A 21,736-nucleotide genomic window follows, 5' to 3' on the forward strand; every position below is an offset into this window, starting at 1 on the left:
ACCAGTACAGTATTTACTTTACTCCTTTGTCTTACCCAAGAAGAGCAAGGAGAATGATGTCAGTACAAATCACTCTTGCTTCTCTTTCGCCTTCTTAGGGCGGTGAGGTGGGTTGGGAAATGACAAAGAGATGCATGTATACCTTACGTTGGACTTCTTTGTACTTTCATTACCCTTTTCCCTCTTCCAATCCCATGATATAACGGATATATAACTGATAGTTGAAAGAAACAGGGTTCCTTCTTAATTTCCACTAAAGACTTACACTTACCATCAAACACACACAACATAACGACATAACACACAGACATCAACCGATATATATATATATAGACACAGATCGTCTTCTTAACCCTCTCTCGCCTTGACCCTCTCTTTCACCTTGTTCATCCATCTTCGATTCGCGCTTGACGACCGATCATATATAGCACCGGGACGAACGCAGAACGCAGTGGCGGGATTCTTAGTACAATTATACCTTAGCCGGATTAAATAGATTGTGGATTTTTGGCAGCTCGAAACATATCTTATCAATTGTATTCTACAGTAATCTGAAGGAAACGATATCAGTAAGAGCAAGATGGATCCCATGACTAGTATGATGATGATGGTAGGTGCTCGTTCCAACTCTGTTACTCTGTTACTGCGTTTCATATCCTCGGGTGTGGTAGTAGGAGGGGCGGTGCGTAATCTTGTTGGAAGTGGTAAAGTAATGTTCTAAAGACGCGTCGAGGGATACGAGTATTGTGATCACTTGATCACTCATTATTTTATTACAGAGAGTTCTGTTCACTTCTTCCCTCTTCTCCATCTTCATCTCTATCACTATATATAGTCTTTGACGGCATAATCGCCCCTCTTGTCGCCGGTCCTACCTCCTACTACTCCTTTGTCGTCTTTATCCTAATCGTCGAAATGAATTCATACTCAAAAGTCCGAACCAAAGCTGATATCAGAGAATACTCTATTAAAAAACACTTGGCGGATCATTATAATTATATCGCTCATGGACCTCCTTCTCACACTCACGATCCATATACGATCCCATATATCGCCGTGCGATCGCAGAATGGGGGAATGGGTATGGGAGGAATGGGAATGGGAATGATGAACCCTATGATGGTGAGTGTACTCGAAGGGTGACAAGAGAATGTTAATATTGGCGATGGGTGGGATGTAGGGTGGAATGGGTGGGATGGGTATGATGAATCCCATGATGGTAAGTAAATCATTTTTTCCACAACGTCAGAATGGTAGATATTTAGACGCTGATTGATGGTTGGGTTGGGTGGAATGAATGTAGGGAGGAATGGGAATGGGCGGGATGGGTATGATGGACCCTATGATGATGGTGAGATGATTTATTCATCAAATTCTCTACTACCCTACATCCTGCTCGAGACGTAATTTCGATACAATATCCTATTATCAATGCTCACCACTGTTGTGTATTTCGATACAGGGCGGAATGGGTATGGGAGGTATGGGAATGGGCGGAATGGGAATGATGAACCCTATGGTTCGCTTTGTCCTGCTAACCTGATCTGATCTTGTCGTTCCGGATACCATACCATACACAAGTGTTTCTATTCTTGTAGATATAAGCTGACTCTCATGATTTTACCCACAGATGGGTGGTATGGGCATGATGAACCCCATGATGATGGGAGGTATGGGTAGTTATGTTAGTCTCGGACATTCGACCCTCTCTTTTTCCCCTTCTGATGTCACTCAGCTGATCAGATTATATGACACAGGGCATGTTAGGCGGTGGACTTGGCTCAGGAGCATACGGAGTTGGTATCCCTTCCCCTTTCCCTTACACTTCATCTACCTGGTTCTCACCTTGGATTCAACAGCTGATGTATCGTACTCCTTGGTATACCTAGATGCCAAGGTATCCACCAGGCGGGTAAGCGTTGTCTCGTTTGTCTGTTTCGATATCATCGTCCGTCCGTTCGATCCGATCAATACTTCGCGCTTCCTCACTCCCCACTTAATTCGAGCTCATGGAGTCACAACCTCTGACAATCGTTTGATATACACATCACAGTCTCTTCGGCGATTATGGGATGGGGATGGGAGCGATGCCAGGCGGGATGATGGGAGGTATGGGAACTGGAATGGGTGGATATGGTATGGGCATGGGTATGCCATGGGGATACTGAGGGAATGGGATAACATAGTCGAGAATCTTCTCGAGGAAAAAACAGACAGGAAATCCAATTATACGCAATTGAAATAAGCATGAACTGCGATGTATCTCGTATCTTGAAGTGTCGGATCTCTTTTATCTTATCTCTCAGAGCGAGTGATCATCAACCACCAGTATCGGAAGATGCATTTAATCCACGTCATTTTCGTGTCTTACGTAAATCCCACCAATCGGTTAGCTCAGCATATGCAAGACACAAGGACACACCCAATGTTGATGATAGGTTGATCCTATACTGTCTCTCTTCGCTTCATCACATATCCATTACAATCTTAATCTTTACATCATCTAGGAGAAACCTCTGAGATCGCAGAAACGCCCACCTTGGACCTGACCGTCTATTTGACCCAGCTCAGCGAGTCATTCAACCACCATGCCCCCTAAAATGCCGGTCATCGCGCCGCCTTCCCCCTCACCCCCTCCACCTACTGCAAACGACGCTCAGGATATATTGATCATTCAAGATATCATGGATACCCTCGATCAGATCCCACCGGAGCTGACTAGGGTTTATAGTGATTTGAATGAACTGGGTGCTGTACTTTACTGTGAGTAGACATTCTCCTTTGTACACAAAGGTTCTTCCCAAGATCAGTCCGCTATCACACCTGGTTTTCCATGACACGAGCCAGACCCAGCTGACTGATGCATCCACTTTAGCAACCCTTCTTAGTCTCGAGAAAAAGCTATATACACTCATCAACTGGATTCAAGATCCCGATATCAAACCGGAACAACGGTTTGAGCTATTACAGGAAATAGCGGAAGAAGCGGCTAGGTACAAATTAGGTGGAGATGATAAGATCAGAGTAGCCGGTGGAGCATGCGATGGGGTGAGCTCAGATCTTTTCACCTATGATACTGCGTCGCCGAACACAACTGATAATAATGTGTATATGCATTGGGATCGTTTCTCTCAGATAATGGCTCATCAAAAACACTTGTCAAACCTACTTGCTGCCTCCACTTTACTCAACCCTTCACCCGCATCACCATACACCCAAACACTTACTTTGCCATTCGCTCAACCCGTTGTCAACTCCCGACGACTACAGCGAGCTGCCAATTCTCCTTTCAGAGGTTCAGGGAAAGATGCAGGTCCGTCCAATGAGGGTCGGATCGGTGATACACCAACCAAGAAGAAGAAAGGGAGAGTACATCAATTAGGTAATAAAGACGATGATGAGACGTCTAGTGTGGGTGGGGATAAGGAGAAGAAGAAACCTGCCAAGAAGAGGAAACCGTATGTTCTCATTCTCCTTCCTGCACCTCGTCTAATTGGAGATAGAAGTGATTTGCGCTAATCATTAAAGCATACATCTCAGTGTCAATCGAGCTCAATCACCTACAGATTCGGTAGCATCCACCTCAGCATTTACCGGTAAACCCTCAGAGCCTCGTACAGCACGTCAACTCGCCGCTGCAGCCAGTCGAGCAAGGAAAGCAGAACAGGATGATGGGTCGGATGACGATTCGCGTGATGAGCATATACCCTCTTCTAGAAAAGGCGGAGTGGGCATGCATATCACTCAATCGAGCGATTCATTGATGGAAAGGAAGGACGGGGGATTAGGGCTGGATATGGGAAGTGGAAGTAAGAGTGGAAATGCTACTCCTAGCAATAACAATAGTGGGAATGGTAATAGGGGAGGAAGTAAAACGAAAGTGTTAGCTGGAGTTAAAAGATCCCATGATGAACAGGATGATAGTGATGATGCCCTTGATGAGGAATACAATCAACAACCTAACTCTCTATCCCGAGTATCATCCGGGCTCAAATCGAATACTTCTGGAGGAGGGGCCAAGAAGAAGACTTCGACAAATATCAGTAATGGCAATATTCCCAATTACGATGCTCCCGGCATAGACGATCATGATAATATCGTTGTGAATGACGAAGTTGATTCTAGAACTTACTGTACTTGCGGACAAGTCAGTTATGGAGAGATGATTGGATGTGATGACGATGATTGTGAAATTGAATGGGTGAGTTTATGTTTAGGTTGTAATCCTGCCTTTTTCATGCCTACTTCTCCTTCTCTGCATCACGTCCATGTTGTTATAACGAAATCTACCGATTCCTCGTTTGTCTCTTTCGCTCTCGGACCGATCAATACTAATCACATTTGGCAATATAGTACCATCTTGCCTGTCTCAACCTCGACAAGACCCCTGAAGGTAATTGGATTTGCCCTCGATGCGTGGAAAGGAGAAAGAGGCAACCTAAAGGTAAAAAAGCATCGAAGGCTAAGAAGTCCAAATAAGCAAATCATCGGATCAAATATTGTGTATTTTGGTCTTCTCATGGAAACCTTCCCCTTGGGTATCTATTGTATTGTATGTACTCCATGTTTAGATTTGAGAATGGTGAAATCGTACTCTTACATGTATAGCGTAATTCTATCACGCACTATCTCTTGGGGGAAACGCTTTTGAGCATTCATTATCCAGTGTTACAGTAGTACTCATTTCGGTACACTCTGTTCACTAACCTTCTTTCGAACTGGAAAGGAACCATGGAGCAAACATGCTTGCCTTGCGTCTTTATTACTCTCAACCCTTTTGTAGCGATTCCATCAATTCTCAGTCAAAGCAGTCAACGATATACTCAATATGTCAGTATATCCAAACAGCTCTATCGTCCAAGAAAGTGAGAGGGAATATCACCCTTATCATCAGTATGGAGACGTATTGTTCGTTTCGAATGAAAGTCTATATTTCAAAACGGATGGAAGGAGACTTGCAAAAGAAAGGTGAGCATGCTGTTCGTTTGTGACCTGTCAACAATATTTGAGGGATGACGGACGATCCATATAATACGGTGTTCCGAGACATGTTACAAGTTCCGCAGGCTGGGGTGAAGTCGAATGAAAAGGCAATCTCATTAGACGTGACTTCCAGAGTGTTAGACATCTTTTTAACTCATGTCTCACCGAACCATTTCATGCTCGCTACGACATTCGAGGAGACTCACGTGCTGCTCAGTCTATGCGACAAGTTTGATTGTTCCGAACGACTAATTGATCTGTTGAAAGGCAGATTGATGGATCAACCTAAGACGATCCCTTGGAGGGCACTTGTCATCGCTTCCCATAGGGATGATCGTAAATTAGGAGCAAAAGCTTTAAGATCGATGGAAAGGGATACCTTCCTGAGAGGTGAGGGCAATGATATTTACTATTCATCGAACCTGAAGGACAGTTTGAATAGATTAAGACCCCGATTGGAGAGGTAAGATATGGGATTTAGTACTGGAGGACAACACCACGAACGCGACTGTTACAAGGATGGTACCTCGCAAGTGGAAGAACAGAAGGAGAATTTGGCATACCGATTCTCATGCTGAAGTCACAAAGGAGAGAGTGTCGCCATTTAGAGATGATTGGAATGATTTTGCGAATAGGTTTCAGCAAGATGATTGGTGAATGCCTGTTTTTGTATTTGTGGTGATGCTTCTTAAATTAATGCTACGCGATGGGGTGACTTGGAATCGATGGAGCTCCCTAGCTCCCTGATTTGCTTTGCGAAGTCCTTCATCCCAGTCATATGAGATGCGTGTGTGTATGACAGAGAGGAATGAAGCATACGATTATGCAAATCAAGGAGCAAACAATCATTCTTTCGCAGATATCAGTAAGTCATGGGTGAACCCCACGCGATATGGCAGTCTCGCGTGATTCCTGCTGTATCGTGTGCCTTTGGGTCCCCCATGTTTGTTGTTGTGGTTCCTTTCCTTCGTTTCGGTAACTGTCCTTTGTGACTAACTTAGCACTAATCAATTCCTTGGCATGGTGATCATCCATCAACCACATTCCTACCTTGTCAATCCGATATGACAATTCACTCTGTACTATACGGATGGCAGCGGAAATACCTACCTCAGCACACTTTGACAGTCCGACAAAGATCCATTAGACCCTTATCGAAACCTCAACTTCGTCGTCTGATTTACTTTTGCTTAACACTTCTGGTGTTATACTGTCTTGCCTGGCAGATACCTTCAAGATATCGTAAATATGCTCGACGGCAAGATGAATGGGTAGATTATGCTTTCAGCTCGCCTAGGAAAGCACAGGTGTTCATGCCTATTGGAATACAACGAGCGTACAAGAATAAAGATTTCTGTAGATCACTTTGGTCAGCTGTAGTGAATGGGTATAGGGTAACGCTGTACAATTGGAACGTAGATGCGGAAGATGAATTTGATACTCATAAACCAAAAGTGACCAGTGAGTACAGTGTGTGACTTTCTATCTGTTCACCCTTCATATCTTGCGTTTCTCGTAATTGTGCGTTATGCTTATTGCTTATCATGGTTAAACAGGTCTATCATCCATACTATCCTCCAGTCGACTCTTACAATCTCTCGGTATATTCCCTCAAGATCTCGTACTTCTCGTAGATGCTATAGATGTGATACTGCAATTATCACCTTCTGTCCTGATATCGCGATATAGTTTAATTCCGGAAGGGCAGCAGGGGAAACCAATAACGGCTGGAAGCTTCAATTGTTATCCTAATGAAGCCAATTCGGTGAGTGGTCACGTCACTATCACAATGTCTGAAAACAACTTGTCAACACCCCGCTTGTTGAAACATGGGTCATAAAAAGAGCTTATTGATGATTCCAATACTTCAGTCCGCTTGTCTGGATATCCCCTCTAGTCCAATGCCGATTGACCTGTTCTATTCTGACAGAGACATATTGAGAGATTCTCAGTAGGTCATCTTTCCCTTGCAGGAGAATGTGATTGTTAGAGGTAACTGAACACAAGCCCAACAGATCTCGACTGCCTATACATGCAAATAGCGGTCTGGTGTTAGGAAGTGTGCCCGAGATGAGATCGTTATTCGGGAAACTCAATGACACGCTGACAGGAGGAGAATACCCATATCAGCCAGATCAAGGTAAGTCCAACGTTCAAACTCTCCTCAAAGGCTCAAGCCTACAGATTCATCTCCCCCTGTCTGCTTTTACGTTATGTGAGAATATGATTTCTGACCGTCAGTTTCCCAAGCAGGTGTCTTCAATATTCATCTTTCAAAGGGTGATCTCAAAGTCGACAATACACTCTCAATGTTTTGGTGTGCCGAACACCTCACCAATTCACTCACTCTTCTCTCTTCCACAGATGCAAAAACAGTTGGAAATATGATTTCATCTTGGGACAAGTTCCAGTATCCATTCACCATTTCACCCTCGGACTTACCCACTTCTCGACTAGTAGCGAAAGATAAACGTACGAGCAATATACCTGTCGCACTGCATTTCAATGGGATAGGGGCGAAACCCGGATATAAGGAGATATGGGAAAAGATGTGGCCCTCGATAGGTAGTGAGGAACATAGGACTATATGGGAAGAGGAAAAAGTTAGGATTGTAGTGGATGATAAGGTTGAAAAGAAGTCGGTCAGAGATTTGTGCGGTTCACAATTGGGATATATATGAGAATTGGGGAAATTGGATTAGATATAACGGTATGGTGTATGTGATTATTCGGGATCTATGGAATTCATGGGATTTGGCAACTCAACTTGTGAGCTGAAAGCACATGGTGATTGAATTACATATACCGGTACCGAAGTGTCCGTGCGTTGAAGGTGAATTGATCATTGACAAATTGATACAACATCCTCTTTGATCCTTACTCCACCAACTCTTCTTCCTTCGCTCATACAGTCACTACTACCAGGCATAATTTTTGAATTGAGATCACCTTACTAATCTTCCTGTTCACCTCGATCTATCTTGTAAATTTCTGTCCATTAATTCCCAGCCATCCTGAGACACTCAATACCCGAACCCCATCATGTCCATCCATCCTTATCATAACCTAGGAGATATCCAACTCCTTTCAGTAGACGGCACGATCCTTATGGCTGATTCCTGGCGTCTCGCCAGATCAAGGTGGGTTCACTGATTAACCAGGTGACCAAGCTTATACCATCATTCGAATTTTAGTACCTTCTTCGCTGGTTTGTTCGACCTCCCTCCACCCACCTCAACACATACATCCTACCCCAAAAACCTACTAAGCTTGGTAGAACCTATCGAAGTAGAATTTTTCGCAGAAGTTATCGACCTCTTCTTGAACCTGATAAACGTATCCAAGCCTTCAATTCCGTCCTCTGCTTTTCCACAGACTCTGGACCTCCTGGAACTCTGCGATAGATACGATGTTAATGAGAATATCCAAGGATTAGTTCGAGATAGACTACTTATGCAAACTGAAGATCGTCAATGGCAGCTCCTTATCTGGTCCGGTAAACGAAACGATATACACATGGCTCGAGAAGCCCTTCGACGAATGTCTCCACATTCCTTCATAGCCAGAACGACATATGAGAGCTCAAGGGAAGGGGTGTTCGTACCTCTCTGGTATGCGTTGGGCAAGTTACCGCAATCTTGGCAATTGGAGATACTCCGTCTGGCTTTCATCCCTATCAATCTCAACAAGAGACCAGGGGTGAAGTCGTATCAGTTTGAGGTTACGGGCGATTGGGATTCGGTCTCGCAGAAATTCACTCCTAAATAGTTATATCGAGGTAGGTAATCACTGATCGAGTATCTCAGATCGTTAGAGGTACCGAGTATGTATCTGTGATCCCTTGTTTGTGCGACACTTTCATGTATCCCACAGTTCTGCATCCAAATTAGTGTTTGAACTAGAATGACCGAGACAATCGATCAGCATCCAAAATACCATCCCTCCTTCACCGATGGTGACGATCTCGTGATCGCAAACGATCACACTCACTTCGCGGCTCAGTGCGAGCGTCTTGCTGGTGGGAGGTGAGCTGCTGTCTCAGATAAAATTGGTGAAGACAGTATTGACAAAGACAATGTGCTGTAGTCAAGTCTTCAAGAACATGATTGACCTTCCTAAACCAGCATGTAGCGTGAATGGTGATAGTACTGCCCATTCTGAAGTCAGGAAGAAGGAAAATGTCATCGATACGGGTGTGAACTCCAACCTTGCTGGATACTTTCTCGCTTTCCTCGGTGCGGACATCCCCCTCTTCCCGCCCACCTCATTCGCCGATACTTGCAAGCTCATGCGTCCATGCGATCAGTTCGAAGCTTCGGATGAAAATGTAGATTTAATACGTGACAGACTTATAAGCGAGAGCAAAGGTAACTTGTGGAAATTATTAGGATTCGCTTCCAAGATGGACGATAGAAAACTCGGCCCAATGGCTTTAAGGAAGATGAACCTCGAAAGCTTCCCTCATGGTAGAGAGCCGGAGAACAGTTGGGGGTCTGCCGCGTTTGTCACTCGGATGTCGGAACTTTCACCAGCGTGGCAAGGGAAGCTATACAGCTTAGCTCTCAAGGATGAAAAGGTCACCGTGAACCGACTGACATGGGTAGCCAGAGTTTCTAAGAAAGGTAGAGACTATACGACTAGAGATTGGGAGCCTACACAAGTCCCTGGGCTGACTTTTGTACACAGTTGGGAAAGGATCTGCAATGGTTTTGCTTCGCATAAGTGAGCACAGCACTCCGGCGTGGTGTACCTCTGTCCGAATTAGAATCGTTGCGCTGACCGTTCTTTCATTTATTTCAGCTGGTAGGCAGCTACAGTATTACAACATCTCATCCCTTTCACTGAAATATGTCAAAGTAGGGCTGCACGTACATGGCAGTACGTAGAAGAAATACGTGAACATCAGTGTGAACGTGTAGTCGGAACGCATGTATGTAATGTTTCATAGTGAGGTGATCACATACATATAGCTCCTTTCACCTTGGCTCTCTGAGACCACTTAATTACAGCTTCCAAAGACATATCTACTGGAAGTCCCTCCAGTCTCAGCAAAAACATCGTTGTTGAAAAGTTCCTTTATCGGTCTAACAAGCAGTACTGTATTTACATAGGCGCAGTCCACACATGATGCCAGTCTCATTTTCCAAAAATAGAATGCACGAACACTTCTGTGTAGGTGATATCTGGTTCAGATCGGAGGATAGCATCCTTTTCGGGATCTGTCAGCAACGCATAGCTCAAAAGAGGTCAGTCTACCCTGGAAAGTTGACTGTCAATGATGATGACTGATTTTGGACCACCTCAGTACGGTCATATCTGATATGCTAGAGCCTGCCCCTCTTCAGGGTGAGTCGACGTAGTATAGGCGGTGGAGTTAGAGCTGATTGAAGCTGAACGACGGACAACCGATATAGCGAGCCCGATAGATATTGAGCTATCCACCGACCTGCTCGAAGTACTATTGGACTAAATCACGTCATTGCATCCAAAAGAGCTCAGGACAAACTTCGACAATACTAAAGCTCTTTTCCTCGCTTGCGAAAAATGGGGGATCGAACATTCCATCCTGGTGAAGTTCAGACAAAGGATGTATGATCTCAGCGTAGATAATCCATGGGACTTACTTGTCTGGGCGTCCGAGCGGAACGATAGACATATGGCTCGAGCAGCGTTGGAGAAGGTGACCCCTGAGACATTCGCTAGGGGTAGAAGGTAATATTGGGACAGATCCTCTTTCTGGATGAGTTTGGCGATGTTACCCTCTTCCTCTTCGGAAGACACATACGAAGTCCTGAGACTATGTTATCGATACGACTTCAAGAAAGAATACACCGATAAAGTTCGACAGCGGATCTCGGAAGCCGCAGATGGGACCGAACAACTATGGGATGTCTTGGAAGTCGCATCAAGCCTTGATGATCGCTCTTTAGGAAAGATGGTGCTTTCTCAATTCGGTCGAATCAATTTTATGACATCGTACATTGACGGTATAGTCAGAGTCAACAGTGCTTGGAAAGGAAAGATTCTCGAATCGTGTGTTTCGCCTCCTGAGGAACTCAAAATCCAGGTTTACAACCTGAATGGTTTGCCGTTCGGAATACGAAAGTCATGGGGCTGGTTACTCAAAACTGGGGATTGGAAACGGCTTTTTGACGATTTCGACACAGATAATTGGTGAAAGATATAACAGGGATTCATTGTCACTGAAAATGGAATTGATCTTCATCAGTGAATTGCATGTCTCAATCCTTAATGTAAATGAAATTTCGATTTCGTGGTGATTTGGTTTATGACATATTTCCATGATTTCTGATACCGCACGGTCAACCTAAATAATGCAGCAGTTCCAGGCCCCTACTCCGCAAGAGTCTTACTCATAGCCTACCTCAAAGCTTAAAGGAAGCTTCATGCGGCTCATCAGACTCTTACCGAATGGATGGGGGTGGATACTGTAACAATATCAAGGTATCTTAGTAAAGTGGTTTGCGCTAGTGCCACTTTTAGACGTGAGTAAAATGTTCAAGCGTCATCACCAACTTTTTGAGCGAATTCAATGTCATTTTGGACACACATTCCACGCAAAACCGACGAGATTTGCTTTTACTTTCGATACACATATATATATACCATCTGTTGCATCAGAAACATGTTCAAGAAGTATGTCTATCCCCCTTGGCCCACTTCATGCATCGCTGGGGTCGCTAACTTGGCTTACGCAGATTCAACCCAAAAGAGGATGTGTCCTCCTCGACCTCGCTCAAATCCTCCGTCCAGCGTAATATCCGATCATCTCTCTTAGCTCAAATCCCATTCCTCACTCAGCCAGCTTACCGCGATCCATCTACCGTCTCTACTTCCGCTCCTACAGAGAGTGAAGCGGCTCCAGCGCCAGCGCCAGAAGCTGAGGAAGAGAGTGCGGGAGGTAAGAAGGGCGGAAAGAAGGGTGGAAAAGGTAAAGGAAAGGGAGGCAAGGGTAAAGACAAAGAAGATAAGGAGGCTAAAGAAGATAAAGAGGATGGAGAAGGAGAGGCCAATTTGAGCGTGATAGATGAAATTTGGCCGAAGAAAGAGGCTTTGGGTTTGACCAAATGGTATGTCCCACTCTATCTTTCTGTGGAATACTCGTTTCCTTTGTCTGTCAGTATGACCCGTATCAAGACATCACTTGCAATGTCGCTACAGAGAGAGGATCATTGTACGGTCAAGTTGAAATGAGACGACGGCACAAGGCTGATACTGGTGATTCTGACAGTCACGATCGAATTAGTATATTCACTGTACAGACTGTTCCACTGTTCTTCCAGCATTTCGATGGACCGTTCGTACCTACCCTCAAGCTGTTACACAAATGTGGGTATTCACATATACATTAGTTGGTTGGAGAAACAATAAGCTGATAGAGATCTTGATGTAGATCCTGAAATGCTACCGCACGTTCAGATAGATAGAGGAGCTATCAAATTCTTACTTGCTGTGAGTGCTCATTATATTACCTGATCTTTGTACCTTTGATCGTCATACCTTCCGTTATGCTTCATTGCTGCCATTGGATCATAGAGCTAATCCTCACATTCATATATAGGGCGCAAACATGATGGCTCCTGGTCTGTTATCAGCAGGAGGTAAATTACCAGACGGTCTACCGAAAGATGAGATAGTAGCGATCCACGCGGAGGGTAAAGAACATGCTTGCGGTATAGGGAAATTGGTAGCTTCAAGTGAGGAGATTAAGAAAGCTGGAAAAGGAGTTGCGGTTGAGGTCATCTGTTGGATTGGGTAAGCTAACTCGCTGAATTGTTTCCGTCAAGAGAGAAGCTTATACTAATTGATGTGAATGTTCAATCGGGGCCAATAGTGACGATCTATGGAAGGTGGATACTATCGGATTATGAGTTCACGAGCATAGACTGGGTTATGTGGGTTGCCGCAGGTGGGATGTTGTAGCAGCAGAGCATGTATATAACATGAAGCATTGTTCATAAGACATGGGACATGATGGCCGCGTATGGAGGATGAAATCACCTTCAGCCGTTGACTACCTCTCGCGCACGATTGCAAGTACATACACATGGAGCGGGACTCATAAAGTGACAGACAGACACTCTTGGGTTATGCATTGCAGCACGGGGATTATTGCATGATACACACCGTATGTTGATAATGGTTCACCATGATTTGACAAATTGGGTGGCGAGAATCCAAGATAACGAGATAACCGGATCTCAAGCTGACTCTGACTCGAGAAAAAAGTTGATCCGCTTCTTCATCTTGATCTATTTTTATCCTCTCAATCTCGTGTACCCACTGCTCAATTGTTTCAGATACTCATTCCCTCCTTATAACCCCTGCTAGATAGCGGCTACGACGGTGCAAGCTACTTAGAATGACTATACAGCCCATAATCCTCCCAGAGACCATCGTGATAGGTGTATTGGGTATGTCCATTCGCCTCTTTTGTTCACACAACACGGTATTCTCTGTAGATCTTGCGCTGATACCTTTTGCATACAGCTCTGCAAGGTGCTTTCGTAGAGCACATACATTACCTGCAGAAGTGTGTACCATGCCTCTCACTCACCTGCCTTTCTATCACAAGGTGCAACGTGTGATTACTAAGTATATTATGTAGATTACGACCCCAAGGACACACCATCAAAGCGATCCCTATCCGTACCCTGTCCGAATTAGAACAATGTCAAGCATTAGTCATCCCCGGAGGAGAATCCACTGTCATCTCATCGATAGCATCACATACGCCTGGACTGCTAGAAGCATTGATAGAGTTCGCTCGGAACCCTGCGAAAGCTGTCTGGGGGACATGCGCTGGGATGATCTTGATGGCTGATGTAAATGGGATCGGAGGTGGGAGGAAGAAGATGGTTAAAGGGTGGGAGGGGATTGGGGGAATGAAAGTATGGAGAAACTTGTATGGAAGTGAGTGCAGTGTTCATTCGGGCTGACTTGAAGAGTTAAAACCAGATTTAAGACTCCAGGTGCACAGATCTTTCTGCTGCTATCTTACTTTCATGAATCAACACAACCTATTAAACAACATTCTGTAATACGAATGACTGACTAGAGATTGCTATTTCGCAGCTCAATTAGAATCCTTTGAAGCTCCCCTTACCATCCCATCCCTATCAAACCCTTCCAAACCATTTAACGCCATTTTCATCCGAGCTCCCGCCGTCCACTCGTTATCCCCCGAAAGTCAAGTCGAAGTGGTAGCACAATTACCTGAACAATTCTTACCTCCCCCACCACCTTCAGACTCACCATTGGGAGAACCCAATCTAGAGGACCTGGGAAAGGTATGGTTGAAAAAGGGTAAGAAGATGGTCACTTCTTTCCATCCTGAGTTGAGTGGGGATGTGAGGGTACATGAATTCTGGGTTGAGAAGTGTGTGTTGGGGAGGTAATGAATACCTAGATGGATAACGATCATTATAGATTCCCTTTGTTTCGCTTGTTGTATATATTGAACATAGACAGTCTTCTTAACCATAGACATTGTGTAATGCATTTCCTCATCATGATTGACCGTTACCGTTATCATACAACAATTTATTCACTCATCCTCTGCTTTGCGCTTGACAATGCTATACTATGCAACGACCTGATCGGGCTCACGATCATTACACCTCAACCTCCTTCATCATTTCCAACACCCTTTCAATAGCAGCTTTTCCCAATGGTACCCACACCCATCTTCCTGTTCTACCTTCAGTGTCCAGACTCGCTTCTACCACCAATCCGTGATCCCTATATTCTCCAATAAGTGCATCGTACCGTTCTTCTTCTCTCGCTATGAACTTCTCTTTCGCTAATGATTGTAGAATATCATTGTCTACTGCAAAGATCGGTGAGATCTGATTTGGTGGATAGGCAATATGATGAGTAGGCTCGGGAGGTAAGTTCGATAATTGTTTGGTCAAGAGAAGTTTGAGCAGTCTTGCAGCCATAGGTGGGACAGATTTGAGTATTTGTAGTGCACCTTCCTCGGATATTCCACTTGTATTGGCTGAACTCGATAATGACAAATGCGTGGATGCTGATAATTTCAAGTACGAAAGTTCTGTCGTATATGGAGCGTAGGTCGTGAGATTGTGGTATAACCAATTGAATCCACGTTCAGTAGGAATTTCACCTGTCCAACTTCCTTCTCCGTACACGTGTGGTGGAGTATTCGTAAGTGATGGTGAGAACAGAAGAGGTGTATGGAGATGATCGAACGATGCGATAAGATGAATTCTAGGCGATGAAGCTAAGAGTGATAAGATTGATAGGGAAATTGGTTTTCGTAACGACGTCGAATCTAAATTATGTATTATCAAGTACAGATCATTTTTCGATATTGGATAATCCTTCTTTTTAGCTTGTGGGATCGAATTTGGAGGAAGGAAATAGGAAGATATCCTATGAGCGGATCTTTCGATCGTACTTGAGTTGTTGATGACAGATGAAGGTAATTTGATATTTTGAGGTACGGATAGATTATCTTCTATCGAATTTAAGATTTCTCTTATACCCATTTGTGGGAAATGTCCATTCACCACTACCACTTCCCCCCTCTTACTCAATCTCTTCTCTACAAACCTATTGATGGTATTCCTCTTCGATCCGAACCCGTAGAATATCAAACTGAATCCTTCTTCCAATTCCATCTCCCACTGATCGTACCTCTCTTCAAACTGTTCTGGCGGACGTATCTTCTCTCTTGCTGCTGACGAAGAATCAGTATATGTGTCGTACTGTTTCTGGGATAATGGTTTGACCAAAGATGAATATGAGTTACCGGAAGTTCTAGATGTCCTACTTTGATAGGCGAAATATTTATCGGATTTAGATACTCTTATTATACCTTCCTCTTCAGCCTTTTCTAGAATCTCTAACGGATCGACTTTATGTTTGTTAGGTGTTTTCTTAGGTGTGTTACCTCCTCCAGGAGTCTTTGAGCCTGTTCGCTTCTTTGGTGTACCCTTCCTCGTAGGTGTTGAAGTTCCTATCAAACCTGTCTTGGCTCGTTTGGTAGGTGTACCATCAAGATCGTCCTCTTCGTCCACATCTACGTCGTCGTCATCGTCGTCGTCGGAAGGAGCATCGAAGCCTTCGTCGCCTGATGATGAGGCGGAGGAATGATGGTCCGCATAGCCTGTCAGGAAAGATACGAGATGAGAGGCTGAGGGCTCATCGTCTACCTGTTCGGCTCCTATAGGGTCGGGAGAGGGAGAATGAGAAGAGGGTCGAGCTCTTTTGGTCGCACGGGTAGGCATGGTTGGGTGAAGTAGGAGGCTGGGATTTGACAACTCGCGATTCGTCCTGGATGGTCACTCGTTCTACAAAGGAATGACAAGCTTGAGAGGGATATTGAGCCTGTACGATATGAGATGGTAATGTATGCTGCACCCAAAATCAACAACTCGCAAATCGTCGCGTCATGACATTCTGATTTTCGATCGAACAGGTAATGTACAAGTTGACAGTGGGATCGCGCGTCATTCACATCTGCATCAACATCTACATCTCATTCACCATTTACTTCTTATCTTTGTCTCTCTGACACTGACAAACACCTCCCGAGATGCCATCTTCCACCCCCAAGAAATCATCCAAGAAAGAAGACTCGGAAGAATACTCTCCGAAGAAGAGTCAGGAGAAGAAGAAACCGGTCAAGAAGGATGAGAAACCTGCTGGGAGGGATATAAGGGGATTTGTGGGTTAACCCTCAATGTACCAGATATATTCATGCTGACGGTAACTGATTATCATGCAGTTTGGTCAAGGAGTGAGCTCTATGCTGATGATTCTCCCAATTTGGAACTGAGCTGATAGCTGTCTTACTAGGGTGCTCAGAAGTCTAGTGGATCGGCATCGACAGCTGGTAATGGTACGGGTAAGAAACCCATAACGATTGGTATGTCAGTTGTACAGAAGCTCCTGAACACAAGCTGACTAGAGCGTTTCCAAAACAGATGACTCCGATGAAGAAGCAGAGGTCGTGGAGAAGAAGCCAGCTACCAAAGCGAATACTTCGAAACATTTCGCTTCGGCTTCGTCGTCTGTAAGTATCACCATTATTCTGAAGATTCACCAACCGAACAAATCGGGCATTGCGTATCAACTGAATTTGCATTGTCATTTTGCTAATCATCTTTGCTACATACGCTATTCGATGCACAGAAAAAACCTATTGTTCTCGATTCATCCGATTCCGATACCCCCGCTCCTGCATCCAAAGCCAAACCACCCACTCCGAAGGCCAAAGCCCCTACACCAAAAGCCAAACCTACTTCTGCTAAACGGAAGATCCTCGTTGATTCAGAAGAGGAGTCCGAAGAGGAAGTGGAAGATGTGAAACCTGCCAAGAAGAGGCAATCTTTGGGTGCTGGACTAAGCAGTAGATCAAATGGGAAAAAATCTTCTTACGTTGATAGTGATAGTGGAAGTGAGAGTGAGGATGAGAAACCGAAATCTAAGGCCAAGGCGAAAGCACCTGTCAAAGGCAAGAAGGAGAAATCAGTTTCTGTAAGCTTCCTCTCTCTTTTTTCATCGTAATGGGCATTGAAGCTCATACCCACAATATACATATAAAGCCTATGGACGTAGACGAGAGTGAAGATTCCGATTCTGACGATTTCATTGATGATGATGAAGATGAGAAACCTAAGAAAGGGAAGGGTAAAGCAAAGCCTAAAGCTTCACCTGCGAAGAAGCCGACTCCGGCTAAGAAAGCGCCTGCGCCTGCACCGAAAGCAGGTAAGAAAGGGGTAGATGAGGAGAAAGAGGTTAAGGCGGAAGAGAAGAAACCTGTTAATAACAAGTGGGTTCTTGTATTCGTGGTCAGCATATCGGTCAAGTCACTGATGTGTAGATATAGCTGGAGAGCCGCTGCCGCTGCACGAGCAGCAGGACCGAAAGCACCAGGCTCGCGGGATATACCACAGGGTGAACCAGATTCTTTGGCTGGGTTGACATTTGTATTTACCGGTGAAATGGAGAGTCTGGGCAGGGAGGATGCTCAAGAGCTTGTTAAGAGGTTGTCTGGGTGAGCAAACCAGTTCCCCATCACATTAGTCGCAATCGAGATGATGACTTTCGAATGCATGCTCATAGTAAAGTGACAACGGCGCCCTCTGGCAAAACATCTTTCGTTGTTGTTGGTGAAAATGCGGGGGCATCAAAGTTGAAGACTATCAAAGAGAAGAAGATTCCTACCATGACGGAAGATGAATTTTTCGAATTCATCAGATCAAGAAAGGGTGGACAGCTGGATGAAAAGCAATTGAAAGCTAGACAAGCTGAGGAGAAGAAGATCCAACAGCAGGCTTTGGAGATGGAGAAGAGAGAGAAGGAAGAAGAGAAGGATAGGAAAAGGAAGGAAAGAGCTCTGGAGGGGACGGGTATCGCTGCTAAGTAAGTCAAAAATGACCACATTCTATTGTACGCTGCACGCAAAGAAGAGAATATAATGCTGATTTCAGAGCCTTTCGGTGTGACAGGAAGACAACTCCTGCTTCAGCCCAATTGTGGACGACCAAATATGCGCCTCAAAACCTCAGGGAGATATGCGGTAATAAGACTGTTGTAGAGAGGTTGGGCACATGGCTGAAAGACTGGTGAGCTATAATGTGGCCATGGCTACCAGTGTTATGCGGGATAGCTCACTTCTTCTCATGCATGTCCAGGCAAAAGAACTATGACTCAGGATTCAAAAAGCCTGGTAAAGACGGTACGGGTGTATATCGAGCTATACTTATATCCGGTCCACCTGGTATTGGTAAAACCACTTCTGCTCATTTGATGGCTAAGGAAGCTGGATATAATCCCATCGAATTGAATGCTAGTGACGCGAGGAGTAAGAAGCTTGTTGAGGTAAGCTAAAATGACTCTTCGCGGACCGATCACAATTCAGCTGACGGATATGATTCTGAACAAAGAATTCTACGAATATAGATAATACTTCTTTAGATGGATTCTTCCAAGGAAAGGGTATACAGGTGAGCTCATAGACATGTTTGGCACATAAAATATCATAGCTGATACCTATTCGCATCACCAGAGTACTTCTGTAGCAGATGTTCGAGTGGATTCGAGGACGTGTCTGATCATGGATGAGGTTGACGGTATGTCAGCGGGTGATCGAGGTGGTGTCGGTGCGTTGAACGCGTTGATCAAGAAGACTAGGGTATGTCCCGTCTCCGCTTTTTGGCTCAACCTATCATATATGTAAACTGCTGACTTTACCATGCTACTTCAGATACCGATGATCTTGATTTGTAACGACAGATCACTTCAGAAGATGAAGCCTCTACAAGCTACTACCTACAACATGACGTTCAGGCGGTATGTTTATATATTAGCCTCGAATACCCAATTCGTATTGGAGCTGACAGATGCGAGATAGGCCCCAACCAGCCGAAATCAGATCGAGAATTATGTCTATCTTATTCAAGTCAGTTTTCTCGTGGATGTCGCACAAGGAGTTCAACTGATTCCGCATTGTGCTATTACAGAGAGAAGCTAAAGATTCCGGCCAATGTGGTGGACGAACTTGTGAAAGGTGTGAATTCAGATATTCGACAGGTGTTGAATATGCTTTCTACGTTCAAATTGAGTAAAGATCAGATGGATTTTGATGAGGGTAAAGAATTGTGAGTACATATCAGCTGGTGGGTCCAGACCGGATGGATAATAGCTGATCTTACTTAAAATACTTCTATGTGCAGGGTCAAAGTGAATGAGAAGAACACCATCATGACTCCTTTCACTATTACCGACAAACTTACTGGACCATACGCGTTCTCCAAGACTAGTAAAGAGACTCTGAACGATAGGATGGAATTGTATTTCCACGATTTCAGCTTTGTCCCACTGTTTATCCAGGAACATTACCTTAAGACCCAACCTGCACTCACGAATACACTCAGTGGAGCGGAGCAGAATTTGAAACACCTGGAACTGGTTAGTAAAGCAGCGGATTCGATATCGGATGGTGATCTGATAGATAGGATGATTCACGGGTGAGTGATTCTCTGATACAGCTATGTCACTGATCTTCTGCGAAGACGAGAGTAGCTAATGTTTTTGATTCGTGGGATAGATCGGAACAACACTGGTCATTGTTACCTTTCCACGCTGTTCAATCTACTGTTAAACCTGCTTCTCTAATTTATGGACCAGGTAGGAGTCAAGGTGGTCCAGGTGGTTGGGGTCCTGCTTTCCCTCAGTGCGTTTGCATTCCGAATGAGAGTGATTGTTGATCGCTGATGTATCTTACTGTATCTGCAAAAATAGATGGCTTGGACAGAATTCCAAACAAGGCAAACTGGGAAGACAGCTTACCGATATACAAATTCGAATGCGACTCAAGGTGTCAGGTGGTAGAAACGAAATTCGAGAACAGTATATGCCTTTGTTGGCTAGTAAGATCGTGTTACCACTTGTGCAGCGAGGCACTGTGAGTGCAAGCACGCTCATCTTGATTCCATATGATATATCCCCAGATCACAATCAGGATATCGCTGATACCGTGTGCTTCTGTGTAGGACGCTGTCGAGGAGACCATCGAATATATGGACGAATATTTCCTCGGTAAAGACGATTGGGACGCTCTGGTCGAATTGGGTGTGGATAGTATGGCTGAGAGTCTGATAAGTAAGAAGATACCGAGTGCTACCAAAAGTGCATTCACAAGACAGTGAGTGCCCCCGTCCGATGTTACCGTCAACAGAACAAGAATGGATCACATTGATGGCTAATCTAATGCTTGTTGGTAATCAGGTATAACAAATCAGATCATCCTATTGCGTTTCACAAGGGAGATATGTTTGCAGCGTCAAAGAAGAAAATCGCGGATATGGGACCTGCACCGGATAATGAGGATGTATTTGAGGTGAGCCAATACGCCTAAATACATCACACCTATGCTTGATTAATCGACGATGGCTATGTGGTCCATATGACTAATCATCTTCGGATTTTCCACTTGTTTAGGAGGATGAACCAGTGCTGGATGAGCCTTCGGATAAAGGTGAAAATGATGATTCGGAGGATGAAGTTAACGATGTTAGTAAAGATAAATTGATCAAGGCTGTGAAACCGAAGGGTGCTACTGCTGCTAAGGGTAAGGCGAAACCGAAAGCTAAGAAGTAGACCTTCGTGAGTTAAAACAAGTGTGATGTTTGTAGAAGGGTGGGTATCTTGTCATGAACGGTCCTTGTTATACAGTATGTGAACAAAAGTTATCGCATGTATCTCATGTATAGTACTCGGCAGGGGTATCATTGTAACCGCCATAAGATCCAAGCGATAAACCATTTCAGATCAGATCCTTAAACAAATCCTCAGATCTCAGGGTCAATCATTGATTGAAGGATGTTTGATTTGTATAAAGTTTGATTAACGTCTAACAAGGTTGAACGATCATCTACATCGAACCTGCAACAGACGGACTAGTATGGTACCCTACGACTATATATCTGGGTATGATGCAAAGCCTTCTTTATCAATTTAGCTTCATTCTCATACCTTGAACCATTGTCTCATCGTCACTAAAGATAGAGCAGGTCTCTCATCGTTAAATTTATAGTTAGTACTTATTTCAATATCGACCAACAGGTGTGGCGCCATCTCACAATCTATGAAGAATCAAAATTTGATCTCTTACCATACTGGCGAATCTTATGATCAGTATTGTGCCAACACTCCCTCTCCCGAAAAGACGGTGAAGGTGGTGATTTTTTCCTTCACTGAA

The 21,736-nt window shown here is 44.3% G+C and overlaps 12 protein-coding genes across 12 annotated transcripts; 11 read left to right on the forward strand and 1 right to left on the reverse strand.

Moving 5' to 3' along the window:
* Nucleotides 1-915: 915 nt before the first annotated feature.
* On the forward strand, nucleotides 916-1,889 carry L199_000693 (uncharacterized protein; the record flags this gene model as incomplete). Its single annotated transcript, XM_064886457.1, has 6 exons — nucleotides 916-1,122; nucleotides 1,181-1,219; nucleotides 1,304-1,351; nucleotides 1,463-1,519; nucleotides 1,631-1,684; nucleotides 1,758-1,889. 6 exons carry the CDS (start codon nucleotides 916-918, stop codon nucleotides 1,887-1,889), a joined length of 537 nt encoding a protein of 178 aa, XP_064742529.1.
* Nucleotides 1,890-2,588: 699 nt separating this feature from the next.
* Nucleotides 2,589-4,479, forward strand: L199_000694 (uncharacterized protein; the record flags this gene model as incomplete). The annotated part of the gene is made up of 5 exons (XM_064886458.1): nucleotides 2,589-2,763; nucleotides 2,876-3,048; nucleotides 3,136-3,458; nucleotides 3,541-4,201; nucleotides 4,354-4,479. The coding sequence occupies 5 exons, from the start codon at nucleotides 2,589-2,591 to the stop codon at nucleotides 4,477-4,479; spliced, it is 1,458 nt and encodes a 485-aa protein (XP_064742530.1).
* Nucleotides 4,480-4,828: 349 nt separating this feature from the next.
* Nucleotides 4,829-5,640, forward strand: L199_000695 (uncharacterized protein; the record flags this gene model as incomplete). Its single annotated transcript, XM_064886459.1, has 3 exons — nucleotides 4,829-4,968; nucleotides 5,255-5,373; nucleotides 5,432-5,640. The coding sequence occupies 3 exons, from the start codon at nucleotides 4,829-4,831 to the stop codon at nucleotides 5,638-5,640; spliced, it is 468 nt and encodes a 155-aa protein (XP_064742531.1).
* A 407-nt stretch (nucleotides 5,641-6,047) lies between these two features.
* On the forward strand, nucleotides 6,048-7,664 carry L199_000696 (uncharacterized protein; the record flags this gene model as incomplete). The annotated part of the gene is made up of 5 exons (XM_064886460.1): nucleotides 6,048-6,444; nucleotides 6,540-6,748; nucleotides 6,855-6,934; nucleotides 6,999-7,123; nucleotides 7,237-7,664. 5 exons carry the CDS (start codon nucleotides 6,048-6,050, stop codon nucleotides 7,662-7,664), a joined length of 1,239 nt encoding a protein of 412 aa, XP_064742532.1.
* A 361-nt stretch (nucleotides 7,665-8,025) lies between these two features.
* L199_000697 (uncharacterized protein) lies at nucleotides 8,026-8,751 on the forward strand (the record flags this gene model as incomplete). The annotated part of the gene is made up of 2 exons (XM_064886461.1): nucleotides 8,026-8,123; nucleotides 8,178-8,751. 2 exons carry the CDS (start codon nucleotides 8,026-8,028, stop codon nucleotides 8,749-8,751), a joined length of 672 nt encoding a protein of 223 aa, XP_064742533.1.
* A 135-nt stretch (nucleotides 8,752-8,886) lies between these two features.
* Nucleotides 8,887-9,869, forward strand: L199_000698 (uncharacterized protein; the record flags this gene model as incomplete). Its single annotated transcript, XM_064886462.1, has 3 exons — nucleotides 8,887-9,008; nucleotides 9,070-9,705; nucleotides 9,791-9,869. 3 exons carry the CDS (start codon nucleotides 8,887-8,889, stop codon nucleotides 9,867-9,869), a joined length of 837 nt encoding a protein of 278 aa, XP_064742534.1.
* A 238-nt stretch (nucleotides 9,870-10,107) lies between these two features.
* On the forward strand, nucleotides 10,108-10,453 carry L199_000699 (uncharacterized protein; the record flags this gene model as incomplete). The annotated part of the gene is made up of 3 exons (XM_064886463.1): nucleotides 10,108-10,229; nucleotides 10,289-10,329; nucleotides 10,398-10,453. The coding sequence occupies 3 exons, from the start codon at nucleotides 10,108-10,110 to the stop codon at nucleotides 10,451-10,453; spliced, it is 219 nt and encodes a 72-aa protein (XP_064742535.1).
* A 270-nt stretch (nucleotides 10,454-10,723) lies between these two features.
* Nucleotides 10,724-11,161, forward strand: L199_000700 (uncharacterized protein; the record flags this gene model as incomplete). The annotated part of the gene is made up of 1 exon (XM_064886464.1): nucleotides 10,724-11,161. One exon carries the CDS (start codon nucleotides 10,724-10,726, stop codon nucleotides 11,159-11,161), a length of 438 nt encoding a protein of 145 aa, XP_064742536.1.
* Nucleotides 11,162-11,629: 468 nt separating this feature from the next.
* L199_000701 (uncharacterized protein) lies at nucleotides 11,630-12,875 on the forward strand (the record flags this gene model as incomplete). The annotated part of the gene is made up of 6 exons (XM_064886465.1): nucleotides 11,630-11,640; nucleotides 11,703-12,074; nucleotides 12,236-12,333; nucleotides 12,398-12,456; nucleotides 12,566-12,759; nucleotides 12,839-12,875. The coding sequence occupies 6 exons, from the start codon at nucleotides 11,630-11,632 to the stop codon at nucleotides 12,873-12,875; spliced, it is 771 nt and encodes a 256-aa protein (XP_064742537.1).
* Nucleotides 12,876-13,366: 491 nt separating this feature from the next.
* On the forward strand, nucleotides 13,367-14,402 carry L199_000702 (pyridoxal 5'-phosphate synthase, glutaminase subunit Pdx2; the record flags this gene model as incomplete). The annotated part of the gene is made up of 4 exons (XM_064886466.1): nucleotides 13,367-13,418; nucleotides 13,495-13,537; nucleotides 13,613-13,917; nucleotides 14,080-14,402. 4 exons carry the CDS (start codon nucleotides 13,367-13,369, stop codon nucleotides 14,400-14,402), a joined length of 723 nt encoding a protein of 240 aa, XP_064742538.1.
* Nucleotides 14,403-14,618: 216 nt separating this feature from the next.
* On the reverse strand, nucleotides 14,619-16,256 carry L199_000703 (uncharacterized protein; the record flags this gene model as incomplete). The annotated part of the gene is made up of 1 exon (XM_064886467.1): nucleotides 14,619-16,256. The coding sequence occupies one exon, from the start codon at nucleotides 16,254-16,256 to the stop codon at nucleotides 14,619-14,621; it is 1,638 nt and encodes a 545-aa protein (XP_064742539.1).
* A 308-nt stretch (nucleotides 16,257-16,564) lies between these two features.
* Nucleotides 16,565-21,135, forward strand: L199_000704 (uncharacterized protein; the record flags this gene model as incomplete). Its single annotated transcript, XM_064886468.1, has 21 exons — nucleotides 16,565-16,696; nucleotides 16,757-16,768; nucleotides 16,828-16,897; nucleotides 16,956-17,044; nucleotides 17,164-17,508; nucleotides 17,577-17,803; nucleotides 17,861-18,028; nucleotides 18,097-18,396; nucleotides 18,483-18,599; nucleotides 18,669-18,855; nucleotides 18,921-18,980; nucleotides 19,043-19,168; nucleotides 19,241-19,326; nucleotides 19,388-19,435; nucleotides 19,497-19,634; nucleotides 19,710-20,003; nucleotides 20,084-20,209; nucleotides 20,278-20,440; nucleotides 20,529-20,680; nucleotides 20,764-20,875; nucleotides 20,977-21,135. 21 exons carry the CDS (start codon nucleotides 16,565-16,567, stop codon nucleotides 21,133-21,135), a joined length of 3,111 nt encoding a protein of 1,036 aa, XP_064742540.1.
* Between the last annotated feature and the right edge of the window lie 601 nt (nucleotides 21,136-21,736).

Source organism: Kwoniella botswanensis, chromosome 1, assembly GCF_036426115.1.
Source record: "Kwoniella botswanensis chromosome 1, complete sequence".
Classification (NCBI taxonomy): Eukaryota; Fungi; Basidiomycota; class Tremellomycetes; order Tremellales; family Cryptococcaceae; genus Kwoniella; species Kwoniella botswanensis.